Source organism: Typopeltis vanoorti, chromosome 25 (genome assembly GCF_054136105.1).
Source record: "Typopeltis vanoorti isolate ZY-2024b chromosome 25, IOZ_Tvanoo_1.0, whole genome shotgun sequence".
NCBI classification, from domain to species: Eukaryota; Metazoa; Arthropoda; class Arachnida; order Uropygi; family Thelyphonidae; genus Typopeltis; species Typopeltis vanoorti.
In genome coordinates this window covers 22,911,200-22,927,159 of record NC_143573.1, presented here as the reverse complement: position 1 = coordinate 22,927,159, position 15,960 = coordinate 22,911,200, and the positions used below count along the sequence as shown (strand labels likewise).

Sequence of the window (15,960 nt, the reverse complement as noted above, 5' to 3'; positions counted from 1 at the left end):
TTGTGTTGAATACTATGGCTACTCCTTCTTTTCCTTGATTGTCATTGCCTGAATATAACATTTTGTATTTATTGCTCAGGAAGATCTCACCAGTTTTTGTCTTTTTTGTTTCAGTCACCCCTATTATGTCGATCTGGTACTTATCTAATTCCTCAGCTAGCTCCATTTCATTAACATTGAACATGATAATGAAAAATTAGCAGGATCTCATCAGGCTCAGGGTAGCCATTAATGATTGTCTTATTAAATACAGTAAGTTTACATCTTTTTTTGAGTAAAAATTAATTTGGAACAAATATTAATTTGTACCAGACATAATTTTTAATAAATTTTTTAATTAACTATCAGTTCAAATATGGTGATGGTAATTTAGTTTTGCCTAATAATATATTATAATTATCTTATTGAGTCATTAACTTAGTGTAAAATTGAGCAGCTGGTGCCAGACAAAGGGGGGGCACCAGGCAAAAAAATATTAAGAACCATTGCCATATAGCATCTGTTGATGTCAAATGAAGAGATGGATGGATATACATTTGATTACAATAAATGTTGGACATATCAGAATTAAAACACTTTGTCTCAATTAAGAAGCAGCCCCAATTATGCAAAATATCACAAAAAGTTTAAAATGTTTAAAAATAGACAAACTTTCAGTATACCTTTGTTAGGCATGTTTTCATTTTAAAAAAGCAAATGTACACGTGTCAGTATCCCTAAAGAGGTTAATTATACACAAGTGGCCAAAATTGTGGAAATCTTTTGGAAAAAGTGTATTTCTGAGGTTTGATGGCTCATAACACTTTTTTTGGAGTAATACCATAAAATTATATATCAATGGAAAGATAATTTAATCAAGAATGCAATGCAATAACTTTTATGAAGGATTTTTTATTAGAACAGCAGTTATAAAGAAGAAAACTGAAACCCATACAAAAAATGAGATATACAAAAATTCTCACAATGTGAGTTAATACTTAGTTGGGTAACCTTCAACATTAATTACGGCCTTACAACGCCTTCCCATGGAGTAAACTGTTAGATACTGATTTTTTGAGAAATTATTCATTCAGAATCTAACATAAGAATTTGGCTAACTCAGATAATACCTGGTTGACAGCACACAGTTCTGAATTTTGTTGCAAAGGAATTTTATGTAATAACATGTAAAACGTACTAGAAAAATCTTGTAGTATAATCTTGTCCCATTAAGCCATCTTAAACTAAATAAGTCGCCAAAGAAGTTAAGAGAACGAGTGTGAAGGTCGAGTTACATACACACGTATCGGCCGTCAATGCCGCCAGCTACAACGTACGAGGAATATGACGCAAGCAGGATTCCTGGAATACAGCACCTAACGGCAGCTAGGACTTGGAGGATCACCTTAGGGGCATGAAGATGAAGGGTCGTATGGGAAAGAAGGGACGAAATATAAGCGAATGTGCACAATAATGAAGGGCTTTTTTCTGGTTGTTCCCGACTTGACTTCGAGGATTCCTGACTAGCAGACGGAGCAGGGACGAGCGAGAGGGATGTCCCACTCCAGTAGGAGCAGAGAATGCGCTGTATCAAAGCAGTGAGTAGTTCGAGTCCGAGAAGAATGTAAAATGGACGGCGTAGTCATAAGCCTATTGTGGAAGCAGTCGATTGAAGGAGGACCCCGAAAACATGTGGCCGTTAACAGACCTTCGGAAGAAAAAGATTGGGTAACGTAAAGATCTTTACTGTATGTTTGAATGAGACAGAATTTAGTGTTAGATCATATTAAGTGGACAATTCATAGTGGACTATAATAAGGATTTGTAATTTGAGATAGAGTAATTCTGATAAACAAAGGAATGTGAAGAGTGAAACTTTAGCTGCATGTGACTGAGATTATACGTGAATTTGAAATTTTGTAGATGAATTTTATCAGAATAGTAACGGGTTGAGAATTGTATTTTAATGTAGCATGAAATAAGAGTTTGAATTTTTGAGTAACATAATTAGCTAGATTTAATGTTTTATAGTTTGTGTGAGATTACCAAGTTAATCTAGGAGTGTTCTGTTAAATTAGTATTGAGTAACTAACTTAGAAAGAGATTTTGAAAAGCTTAGTATCCTATTCCAATTATAGTTGTAAAGTGTAATTTGTTCCAATAAACATGTTTTGTTATATATGCCTGATTCGAGAATTCAAATTACCACTTGCAAAAATTTAGAACCATAGCGGGAGGGAATTTAATGAGAGTGTTAGAGTAAAATAGATTATTGGCCATGACTGAAATTAGAACCAGTATCTATTTAGTGTGTATTAGAATGAATGCCAATTAACCTAGGAATATTCCCTTAATTTTGAATAAGCTCATATTATAGGACTCTGGCTGGTGCAGCAATAAAAAATAAATTTGCCAGTGTCCAAAAAGGAAGCATTCTTAGGTAAAGTTAAAGTAAGGCATTCTTAGGGAAGTATATTAGTATATTATATATCAATAATGAAAGTATAAAATAAAAAGAAGATATAACAATAGATCAATAGAATTGATCATTTCTTCAGTTCCTTTCTTCTGAAGTTGTTTCAGGAATTCTGCAGGTATTTCATCTATTCCTTCTGCCTTTCCACATTTTAGTTCCTTAATGGCCATTTCTACTTCTGTCTTCAAAATCTCTGGGCCTAAATCATCTTCATTTATCTTCTTTATATCTTCTAAAGGCAACTCATTTGGTCTATTTTCCTTGTCATATAAATCTTCATGTATTCCTTCCATCTCATTAGGATTTTATCTTCTTCAGTTATGATTTCTCTATTCTAATTTTCTATGCCTCTAGCTCAAATTCCATTTCTCTTGTGATTCATCCTTCTTGCTTTTTCATATAAAAGATCATACCTTCCCACTCTCTTTTCCATTTCTTCACATTCTTTTTAAGCCGATCTTCTCTACTTCTTTCTGCTTCCCTTCTCAATTTGTCATTCAGGTTTCTATATTGTGTTTTTCCTTCTGGGGTGTATTTATTTTTCCATTTTCTTCTTTCTTCCATTAGAGAAATCATCTCATTAGTTAATCCAAGGTTTTTTTTATTCTTTTAGCTCTTACATATCCAATTTCTTCTTCTGCAATCTTCTTTGTTTTCTCTTTAACTTGTTCCCATTTCTTTTTTGAATCTTCAGTTTTGACAAAACTGTTTGATCTAATTCTTTCTCCAATCTATTTCCAAATTCCTTGTTATTTTTTAATTAATTTTTAATTTTAATAATCATCAAAAACTTGGTAAGGTAGCAGGTATAGCTTTACAAGTCATACCTGCATGTAATCCCCAAATTAGTGCGTTATTTTTTTCGATACCTAAATTCAATTAGTGCGCCTATATACATCTTAAAAATAAATGTTACAGATTTTAAAAATTTTCTATCTATACATTTTTATGGTTAACTATTTTAAAAAATCACTCACTAGAATGAAGTAATTTAGTTACCTATTTAAAACATTTTACAAAGTTACTTTAAGATTTGAGACCCTTTGACACTTCTGCGCATGTCACAAAAAATAGAATCCATTCTGATAATAGGGTAATCAATCTATCTTCTGGGATGAGTTGTTTATTATTGCAAGTCGGAAAATTAACTTCTCTTTTATGATCATTGTAGTTTTTAAAGTCTTAACTATTTTGCTTGTATAACAGTTGGGAAATTTTATTTATAAAGCACGTGATTTCGCATGTTGGAGACCGATTCGTACGTTTTTCATTTCTTTCTCTCCTTCAGCATAAATCGACTATTCTCGGTACCAAGACAAGCGAAGTTGTACAAAAGTGTAGGCATACTATAATTACATAGCGCGCTTTCATTGTCGTATCTCATGCCTCCTTTGCAATGTTATTTTTTATTTTAAAGTATTTTCCCATGCTTTAATCATGAGTAAAAGAATTAGTGAGCAAAAAGGTGGATGTGTGAAAAAGATTCGATGATGAAGAGAGAAGCAGTAAAATTTGCAGAAGAGTAGAAGAGGCAATAGGGCCATACCGTCGGGTGTATGAAAAAAAGAAATAAAATGCCTGTCAAAGTACGTTAATGCAATTCTTTGTTAAGAAGTAGAATAATAAAATTTATATTCTGAATATGTTTTGCCTTTCAGTGGTTTTCCTTTAACTAGGCCCTGAGACATTCCTTAATTCTTTTATAAAAAAATTAAGGTTCAAAAAAGAAATTTGAGGAACAAATTATACTGTTTCCCATAGGTTATTATGTAATATATATATTTGATTAGTGTGTTTTCGATTAATGGGCCTGTTTTAAAGAACGCATTAGGCGCACTAATTGAGGGATTGTTGTATTCTTGGAGTTGTAAAAAAAAGTTGACAGTCATGTTTTTCAGATGCATAATAAGAATTTCTAATGTGGGATGATCCCAATAAACTGTCTTTGAGAAATCCCCTGTCCCTCGTCACGGTGGTTGGGTACAACATCTGCATTCCCACATTTTCATCTCATATCCAGATGATACCATTGAAACATCACCCAAAGATAAGGCTGACCACCTGGCATCAGTCTCCTCCAGTTCTTGTATAGACGACCAAGAAAAATCTCTTCCCACTATATGGGGAGACACGAAAAACAGCTCACTGCATGCTTCCTATGGCAGAAAAATATCAGAAACATCCTTAAATTGAGGATTTTTCTGATGAGGCAGCCATGTGGGGGGGTGGGGGGGGGAACTGATGATCTTGTGATCTGCTCAGTTACTGCTGAGAGCAGTAACTGAGCAGATCACAAGACCAGATAGGCCAATAACATCAAAGAATAGTCCAATGATAAACGAAGTGTAAATCAGCATCAGACAATAACTTTGGATGAATGCAAAGGAATTTGTTGAATTGCATGCAGGTTTTGTGTAGCCCATACCCTACAACTGTGGGTATTCACAGCTCCATTTAGCTGAAAACGAACCTCACTTCCCCAGAAAATAATCCACACCCACACACAGTCGAACTCCACTCAAGCAAGGAATGTTAAAGTGCATGTCAGCCGACTTATAAAGTTCTGTGGATGCAACTCCAGTGTCAAGATTATCTTGAATGGGTAGAAATGCAAAATCTTCAGTAGAATTTTGCAGATAGTTGTGTAAGGCACATCCATGTGTCTTGATACAGCACGTGCAGTGCAGGAACCAACACTGTTATTCATGGCCTGCTCTACAACAGCAATAGCAACTTCATTCACTTGTTGTGAACTGATTGGTTTGTGACCTCTGCCAGGTATAACTCCCAGCAATCCCGTTTCTTCAAAATGACTAATCATTTGTTACAGAGCACATGGAGATAGTGGACCTCATCAACATTTTTTCAGGAGAAATTCGCAGAGTGACACAAATTGTTCAGGTAGTACAGTTTTAGGAACAAAGCATGTTGGGACAAAGTTAGTGCCATCACTGTGGACAGCATTAACAACCAAAATGAAGGGAAAAATCCTGTGTCCATCATTTTAAACCCTCCTGGCACTTGCCAAGTTGCATGATATGCAAATTCCATATATGGTGTTTACAATTCACCTGGTGATAAATTTTGAAACTACTCTCTCTCTCTCTCTCTCTCTCATATATTGTTTCCACATAATACACAATGCATTCCTGAAAGTTTTGCAGCATATAGACCACTGGATGGTGCTCCACAATTTTGATCACCCTGTACTTATCACTTCCTTATTCTAGCCTTCTGTATCTCTGATATATGTTGACACTCTTTCACAATATATGATTCCTCTTAATCCAACCTCAATGACCTTCAAAAAATTCTGTCCACTTGAGAATTAAACTTACTCTAGAAATGGAAGACTAAGAGACTTCCTTAAAATTCTCACACAAAGACAACCTTGTCTTCAGTTTTTCTGTGTAAAGGTTAAAAACAAATACAGGAGGTAAATGTTTCTCATCATTGTCCCTAACAAAAGTTGGACATATCAAAATGATACTGCATTGCATTCACACCACATGCTCCACAAAATCTCAATAAAAAAAAATAGTCTTATTAAAGATACTTTCATCTCCAATGGAGTTTCCCTTCCATATGTCAAAGGCTTGTTCTGAAAAGTTCAGACTTCTACACCAAATAAACTTTAGTCTCCTTTGGTCCCGTTGAATTAAGCTGATTTTTGCATTCTCCAAAGGATAAATTCACTTCTCTTTCCTATCCAGATGTTTACAGAATTCCTGTAAGCACTTTCAGATGAGCACTAAAAGTCATCTGCCTCATAATTAAGGTCACACCATTTTTACTAGACTTATAGTCCAATGGGAAAGAATCAAGTGTTACATCAAAGCTGTGTGTGTGTGTGTGTGTGTGTGTGTGTGTGTTAGAAAACATACAAAGAATGCTATGAGGCTCATATTCAATCTCAACCAAATTTGAATAGGAATGATTGTTTGAAAGTTTCTTGCTTAATATCCTCCCTAACTGTGTCAAGTATCCACACTCCCCAAATAGTAATTTCAATGTTATTTTCTTTGAACTAATGGCTACAGACTGAGCTCTCCTACTATTATGTACTACGTGCTGTAATTTTCTACCGTTATTCTATTTTCTCTTTAACTGTAAGTACTGACAGTTCTAGTATCATTAAATAATTTATTAACAAAGTAAATGAATACGTTTTACTTTCTTTCAGTAATGGTTACTGCTCGTGTATCTATTTTTCAGCACATTAACTTGTTTAGGAGATTACAAATTTATGTCCTAAACATGTTGCCCCCTAGGAGGAATGGATTTAATGTAGCTTATTAAACTGAACAATCTCAAATTTTTGCTAACTTAAATCACAATTGTTGAGGTTTAGGGAGTGGTGCGTCATTGCTGACTTCATAAATAGCCTCTGCTGCTTGTAAACAGTTTCAGATGCTTGTCTACTGGGGAATCATTTAATTAAGACAAGCTTCAGCCCAACCAACTACCATGAAATGCTCTGTATCTAACTCTAAAGGACCATGACAGAAATTAAGTATGTTGCTATTTGGCATTGTTTCCAGTTATTCAATTGTTACATGTTCTGTTTTTTGACAGATTGTGTTTCAAAGATCCAGTAAAATCAGCACAAAATGCAACAAAATGTAAGTAGTTTAATTATCATATTTACAATACTTATTGATAACACATATGACAATGGGTGAGGGGATGACGATTTTAATAAATCATGATACCAATTCCTTCAGTTATTTACAAATTTTAATTGCATAAAGATAAGAGAATATTTACTTCTAAAATACAGAAAGAATGTTAACAGCATTATAATCCAAAAAATCTACAATAAAGAATAAAAAAAAGAAATCTTTCAGGAAGAGTTACTTACATCATCAGAAACATTTCTTTTCCACCCATATAATTCCTGTCGACACGGAGGTATACTGAGTTCTGCTTGCAATGCTGTTTTAATTGTTGCTAAAAATAGAAAGGATTTTATGAATATGTAAAAACAACCTTAAGCAGCAAATATAAATTTCTACCTAGTCTAGTTATAAATACTGTTACAACTTGAAGGCACATAAACCTTTAATCTATCGGTAAATCATTTACAGCTTTCAGCACATACAAACTATATCTTGTCTTCATGCATGCCCGAAGTATGTGAAGCCACATGTTGATTGCAGCACGCACCAGTGGCGCACTCAGGATTTAATCTTGGGGGGGGGGGGGTTGAGTAGATGATCGAGTAGACTACGCATCGCATACGACCAATGACTGAGCATGTACAATGATCGCTAATTCACAAGTAGTATAGAAATAGAAGACACGATGCAACATAAATAAAAAAAATGAATTTTAATTAGGAAAAGATTTTTGGAAAATTTTCTAGTGTTTTCTCCTTTTTCTTTAGGGGGGCCAGGGCCCTTTGGCCCCCTCCCTGGGTGCACCATGGCACGCACAACATCCAACAGAAATGCTACCAATGCTCACCCCAAATCCACCTTCAGGGTGGTGATGATGGGGTGTCATTTCTTGCAGGCTACTCTCTCAAGCTCCAACCACAATTTGAAGTCCAATGAATTCATGTTGGGATTTCCAGATGGCCAATCAGATGGTGATATGTGGTTGTGCACGTTCACCTCCAACCACTGTTGTGTGGTCCTTGCCTTGGATATAGGAGTTGAGTCCCATTGAAAGGTCCACTGCCCACCCTGAAACAAGGTGTTTAGGGGCTGTGCCACATGTTCCAGCATAGTATCTTGATGCACTTTAATGGAGGTTTTCACCCTTTCTTGAAGAAATGCAACTTGGATAATCCCTTCAGGGGGTTGTTTCTGTTGTTGCATACTGCCAGAGAAGTGCCTTTGATTTTAACCCCTCTGCTGCATAAGTTGTGGTGTTAGGAAATGTCCAGTAGAAGTACAATAGGCTCTCAACCCCCCAAGTCAGTTAGTACATGACCTCATTTTCTGCAAAAATCTCACATAAGATTTTTGCAGAAAATGAGGCAGAAAATTTTTGCAGAGAAGTCTGGCTGTACAGGTTAACATGCACTAGGGAGATTATGAGAACCCTGTAGTTATAATAATACTTCAAAAGTTGGAATGCAACTGCCTGTTATTTTCAACATGCTAAAAACACTTGGGATAGGTAGGATTTTTGTGTCCTGGATTATTTACTATTATAACAATACAAAAGATGTATCTGACCATGTTGCATTATGATACAACTTGCGAGAGCTGTGAAGGCACACTTCTACTATAATCCTGTGAGAACACAGAAAGTGATGTCTTGATACACTTCAATGGAAGTTTTCATCCCTTTCTTGCAGAAATGCAACTTGGTTACCCCTGATATGTTAACCCTACCCCCAATATCACTGATGAAGGGGGAGAGGAAGTTAACAGAGGTGTTATGATATGTGAATACTTCTGGAAACTTGTCTTTAAGCCATTTGTTATATAAAAATAATTACATTCAGGGCTTGACTAAGTGCTCAAAATTCTACTCGCTAAGAAAAAGATGTATCCACCCAAGACCCAGTACCTTTTTTTTTTTTTTTTTTTTAAATGATATTATTATTATTATGGGTTACTTCATGGAGTCCTTAGACCATCAAGGGAGGCACTAAACATCATCCAAGCACTATCCAAGATTTGTGCAGTATCTATCATACTTTGCTTTGAACTCATTCACAATCATGGTACCCACAACAGACTCTGGCAACCTATTCCACTCATTCACTGCTCTCCAAGTAAAAAAATCTAGTTCTAATACCCTTGCTCAGTTTCCAGGGATGTCCCCTAATTATCCCACCACAAGACCTATTCTGAAAATTTTCCTCTGTATTAATCTTGTAAACACCCTTCAGTAATTTGTATGTCTCAATCAAATCAGCCATTTTCTGCCTGTCAACCAATTTCTGTAAACTACAATCAACCTGTTCTCCTAAGATTCATTTCATAGACCTGCTATCATCTTGGTCACTTGCCTCTGGATTCTCTCAACCTCTTCCTTATCGCCAAGAAACTCAGGTGACCAGATCTGCATGGAGTAGCCAAGATGGGGTCTTATCAAGGCTCAATAAAGAAGAATAATAACCTGCTTGTCTCTGCTCAAAGTATTCTTCAGTAACCAAGTAATCTGATGAGCTGCTTTAGCCACTTTTGCTATGTATGCTCTAAACTTCAACTCCCTATCCACCAACACTCCCATATCTCTAACTTCATCAATTTCCTGGAATACAGTTCCATCAATGTGATATACAGCTGGTAATCTTTCCACACCAAAATGCATAACCTTATACTTTGCCACATTAAACTGACATCCATTCTCCTTTGCCCAGACTGCCAGTTTATCCAAATCATTTCACAAAATTTAACATCTGTATTAACTATTCATCATTGGCTCGACAGCCCTAAGTGGGCCTTGCCTTCTTCAGAAATGTCTGCCAACCTTACTTATTCAATGCCAAACTCTTCCAATTTTTGACTCCTAAAATCTTAATATCTTGCATCACTCCATCTTCCCATCTTAATTTTACGTCTTTCAATTTTTCTTTTTCCTTTAAGCCTAGCATTAAACATATTAACTATTCTATTACTATCCATGTGTATAATGTGCCCAGCCTAACTTAATCTATTCACTGTTAATAACAGTGAATAGATTAATAACATCTGGCTCATTAAATAATCTGTATAGTTCATGGTTATATCTTTTTCTCCACACACCATTCTCTTGTGCCATTCCAGAAATATATCTGAGAACTCTTCTTTCAAACAGACCTGGCAATCTTTCATCTGCCATTGATAATACCCAGTTTTCAGAGGCATAAGTTAACACTGGTCTTACAAGTACTTTGTACATTATTATCTTTGTGTTTCTTGAGATCAGATGTGACTTTAGGTGTTTCTCGAGTCCACAAAAGCATTTACTTGTGGAAAGAATAAGTCTAAATCTCACTACTGATATCATTTTTACAATTAACTTCTGATCCCAAGTATATAAAACTATGCACAATTTCAAATTTATAGGAACCAATTTCAATTTGAGAAGGATTATTATCACAAATCTTTCTAGTTGCTGGCATATACTTTGTTTTTTCTTCGTTAATCTGCAAATTCATCTTTTTTACTGCCTTTTTTTTTTAAACAATGATAATAGTTTCTATAATATCGATATCATCTGCATATACCATAATTTGCTGATTTGTAGAAAATAGTTCCCTTCGTATTAATGCCAACATCTCTGAAAAACATATCAAGTGCCATGTTAAATAGTAAGCAAGCCAAGCTATACCCTTGTCGAACACCATTTTTTTTTTATATATATTAGATCAGACAAGAGGTTCTGAATTTTGATCTGACAATGAATATCTCATCATCATCAAATTCCTGACATGTACCCTCAAGGGGTGTACAGGATATGATAGTACTACATGAAAAATTTACATCATTACTAACTTCCTATCTACAATTTTCCTCCAAATCAGTCTGTTACGTGTCAAGACGCCAATATTACCTTTATCAGATCTTATATTTCTATCGTCTAAGGCACCTTGTACCATATCAATACACATATATCTTGGTCTTCCTCTGGGTCGTTTTCCTGCCAACGTGGCAGAGAACACTTGTTTTGCTAATGTTTCCTCGACCATCCTGTTTAAGTGACCATACCACCTGAAATTACCTCTGCTAACGCATTCCTGGATGCCGATAATGTCAAATTCTTTCCTAATATCTTTGTTTTTAATATGATATTGCTATTGATGCCATCTGTTCATGCCTCTAAACTTTCTCAGGACTCTCATATCTGCGGTCTCTAGTCTTTGGTCAAGTGTTTTACTTCTGACCCAGATCTCAGATCCATAAGTTAAAACTGGTTTGAACACTGTCTAGTATACAGCTAATTTAGTGGTCCGACTAATTTCTCTCTTATTCCATATGAATTTATTCAGTTGATTTCCTACCATACCAGCTTTGTTAATTCTGTTGTCTATTTCCATATTTAATTTACCATCTTCACTAAAAATAGTGCTTAAGTAGCTGAAATGTTTTACTTGTTCCACAGGTTCCCCGTTCACAACACAGTTGACATTTTCAACAATTCTACCTATTTTCATTGTCTTTGTCTTTTTAATGCTGACCTTCATACCATATCTATTACAACAGTTATTCAATTTAGTAAAGGAATCTTGCAAACTTGTAGTGGATTTATTTAGAAGTATAACATCGTCTGCATAAAGCAAAGAGCTGACATTAACATCTCCAATTCTGATATCATGTTTAATACCACTTTCCTTCATAATGTGATCCATATAGATAATGAATAACAGAGGGGATAATGTACATCCTTTTCTTACACCAGATTTAACATTAAACTTTCTTCAATTCTAACTGCCGACTTACAACTCAAATAAAGACTAAGTATTGCTTGATATAATGCCCCATTGACATCATATACCTGTAGCATATCGAATAGCTTCTCTCTTGGCACCTTGTCATATGCCTTTTCCAAATCGACAAAACTTAAATACAGATCTTTGTTATATTCCCATGCTTTCTCAACTATTTGTCGTAAAGTGAAGATCTGATCCTCACAGCCTCTATTTGGCCCGAATCCAGCTTGTTCTTCACCCAGCTTTTCTTCCACAATTCTTCTCAACCGTTTCTCAAGTATACTTGCATAGATCTTGCCAGAAACACTTAGTAGGGAAATACCTCTGTAATTCTCACATTCAGTTTTATTTCCTTTTTTATATGGGTACTATTAGAGCTCTACTCCAATCATCAGGAATTCGTCCCTCTGTACAGGCTTTCTGAACTATGCAGTGCAGCCACTGTTTAGCATTTCTGGTCGAATATCATCTACTCCTGCTACCTTTCCACATTTCAAGCATTTGATGGCTTTTTCTACTTCAATATGGATATGTATTCCTGGCTGTATGCCTGTTGAGTGTTTTTTTACCACTGTGCTATCACTGCTTGTTTCATTTAGCAATTTTTCGAAATAATTACTCCATACTTCAAGGATATCTTTTTCTCCTGTTTTCATGTCACCTTTATCATCTCTAACTCCTTTTACAGCATTCTTTCATCCATTTCTAAGCTTCTTCAACAACCTTCAGAATATCTTACCACCTTCTTGATATCTATGTTCTTGTCAAAGTCCTCCCATGACTTTTGTTTAGCTAGTTTTACAGTGTTTAGCTTTCTTACATTTGTCTCTGTATTCTCTAAAAGCAAAAGCCGATTTATTTGCCAGGAACTTTTGATATGCTTTCTTCTTTTCCTTCACTGCCTCTTTAACTTCCTGTATCCACCATGAAGTTCTGATTTTTCTATCCTTGCAGACAACCTCATGACATGCTTCTCTGGCTGAACCAATCAGGGTTTTCTTCAAGGCTAACGGGTGCATAAGAGTCAAAGCTATATAACTGAGAGGAGACCTCCACATAGCCTTTAAAGGAATGCAGAGAACCGACCATCGCTTCTGACCTAATGTCCAATCCTCACCTTCTCGTGGTGCAACCTGGTGGGTATACTGAACGAACGAGGATGAGCTGGCAATTTGGGATTTAGCCGACCAAATTGTATTCTTATTGGCTTAAACCAATATAGAAAATGATGGTACAACATGACAAAATGAATATCTCATTGTAGCTTTAACCTAAAGCAATAAGTTTTCATGGAATCTGTAGTTTCTCCATTGCATTAAATAAGTTAGATCTATATATGTAGAAAATAATCATTAAATAATCTAAAATCTATGAAAAGGTGGTGTGTTTCAATTCTAAACTACTTACATTTTTCAAGTAATTGGCATATGTTAAAAATCTAATCATTGTAGATCTTCCTTGACAGAATCCACCTGACAATCGCTAATAACATTCTCTACATAGGGATATAGTCTCTTAAATATAATAGAATGTTAGAGAAAATTTTATAAGTTGCACATAGCAAATTAATTCCTCTATAGTTAGAACATATCATTACATCACCTTTCTTATGGATGGGGCTGATGCTCAGATTCCATTCGTTAGAAATTGTTTCATTAATCCATATTTTGTTATAAGTTGACACAACTGCTTGAAGTATTCTGAACCTGCACTTTTAATTAATTCTGCTTGTATCCTATCCATTCCTGAGGCCTTATTGTTCTAAGTTTTTAATAGCTGCCTCCACTTCTGCATCTGTTGGTACTGGTTCAAATGCTTCTAGATCTTGGCTCTCTTCCATATCATCTAATTGACCAGATATATTTGAATCCAATAGTTCATCGAAATGCTCTGCCCATCTTCCTAGTATCATTTCATTCCCACTCAAAATTATACCCTCCTTATCCCTACGTAACGTTGTTCTAGATTGGAAATCTTTCCAGTACTATTTAACTTTTGATAGAAAGATCTGCTTTCATTTATACTTCTGAGATGTTCCAATTCCTTAAGTTCATCCTCATAGCATTTCTTCTTCTATTCTTATGCACTCTTTTTTCTTCTTTTCTAGCCAAACCATATTCCTTCACAGCTTGGTAAGCATGGTTCCTTTGCTGCATTTGTTTATATGCCTCATTTTTTTAATACAGTCACATGTTCACATTCTGCATCAAACCAATGGTTATACTTAACTCTACTGACTTTTCCTAATACTATGTCTGCTGTTGTCACTACGACATCCCAAGCTTCATTAACACTCTCACCAATAGTTAGACAAGACAGGTTTTCACTGATTCTCTCACCATATTTGACGTTAAATTCTAATTCCTTCAATATTTCCTTATTAAACTTTCTAGCATGGGAACCACATATATCTTCCTTGCATTAGAGATTCTGCATCTAATCTTTGATATAATCAAATAGTGATCAGAATCAATATTTGCTCCTCTGTAGGTTCTAACACCCATCAAATTGGATAGGTGTCTTGCATTTATTAAAAGATGATCAATTTGGTTAAAGATGTCTCCATTAGGAGACATCCAGGTCATTTTCTGAATATCTTTATGATTAAGCATTGTACTACCAATAACTATTTCTTGAAGAAGCAAAGTTGATCAATCTAGTCCCATTATCATTAGTCTCATTATGTAAACTATATTTTCCAATGGTTGGCCTGTGTGTATCCTCTTTTCCTATCTTGGCATTTAAATCACCTATAATAATTTTTACATCCCTCTTTGGACATTCCCCATAGATCTTATCTAATTCATCATAAGAACTCTTTTTCAGCATCATTCTTTTCTTCAGTTGGAGCATGTACACAGATAAAACCGTAGTTAAAAAACTGCATACTGTTCTTTAATTCATAACTTACACATTTGAGGTGAGTTTGCTTTAGAGTCCATGATAAGATGTTTTATCCTCTTGTTTACAATGAAATCTGTTCAAAACATGTGATCTTTTTTTTGGCAGCTATAAAAAATATGATTTTTCTGTTCCATAATCTCCCTTCCCTGTTCATCTCATTTCTTGTATAGCCTTAACAAGTATTCTGTATTTATCCAATTGCTCCAACAGCACTTAGCTGCTGGAGCAATTGGAATTTGCCATTTTGTTGCCATTTAGTCCATTCAACAATTATTTCTTATGATTTTGTGACAAATTGGTTTTTTTTCAGGGTGGAGTCATCAGCTCCATGCCTAACCCCAACTTGAAGGACCAGGCTTCCATATTTATGACTCCCGGAAACAAGGTGGCCCAGCTATATCCCCATGTACTGGGTACCCATTTTATTCACTTTGTACAACATGCATGGGTTACAGTTGGGCTATTCTTATTCCCCAGCCACTACATGGGGATGTATTAAATATTGCTCTAACCAATTTTGCATCAGCGACAAACAAACAACTGAACAGAACATACGTCCTAATATGTCAACAGAAATACTATAAACTTATTAGTAGTGCTGTGTCATTACTGGAGATTCCCTTTACGTGTAAGAACCATTCAAAGAAGAAAAGTCAATAAATAAGAATATGAAGAACAGTAAAAAAAATTTTTTTTTTGGAAAATATAATTTATTACATTAATTTTTGTTATTAGAATAGCCCTTTAAATGATGCATATTTCCAGAAAATACTGCTTATCAATTATACATTGTAATTCAAACAAACCAAATGACAGTCTCCAGTGCGAGATATTTTCTTGCACTTTTACATGATCTCTCTCTCTGACTTCAAATCCTATTCATAGTTTTGACAGTACTCTTCATTTAAAACCTTGTACACAATTGACTGAAGCCTTAAGATCTTCCATAACCAGTGACTTAAATACTGATCTCAACATCCTCAGATGGGGTGAAGACAACTTTATAAATTTCAATGCCATTAAAACTTAGTCCTGCCTCATTATCTTCAAGAAAGATACTTCATTTCCTCTTACTTTGATAATGTTTGCTTCTCTTTCAAGATTGGCTTTCTCTTCTTGAGCTGACTCATATCCAGTTATCCTGGTACAAACATATTACATACATAGCCTCTTCAGCCTCTAAAAAGCTTGGTGTGCTTTCTGTTCAAAACATTACTTCTGTTCCTCT

General features: G+C 35.2%; 1 protein-coding gene across 1 annotated transcript in view; it reads right to left on the bottom strand.

Annotated features, from left to right (window-relative positions):
* Nucleotides 1-15,960, bottom strand: part of casp (Fas associated factor casp) — a 439,916-nt gene that overhangs the window by 366,095 nt on the left and 57,861 nt on the right. The window contains exon 4 of the mRNA XM_090414528.1: nucleotides 7,317-7,405. Within this exon, the coding sequence (XP_090270654.1) occupies nucleotides 7,317-7,405 (89 nt within the window). The remainder of the gene's footprint in view (nucleotides 1-7,316; nucleotides 7,406-15,960) is intronic.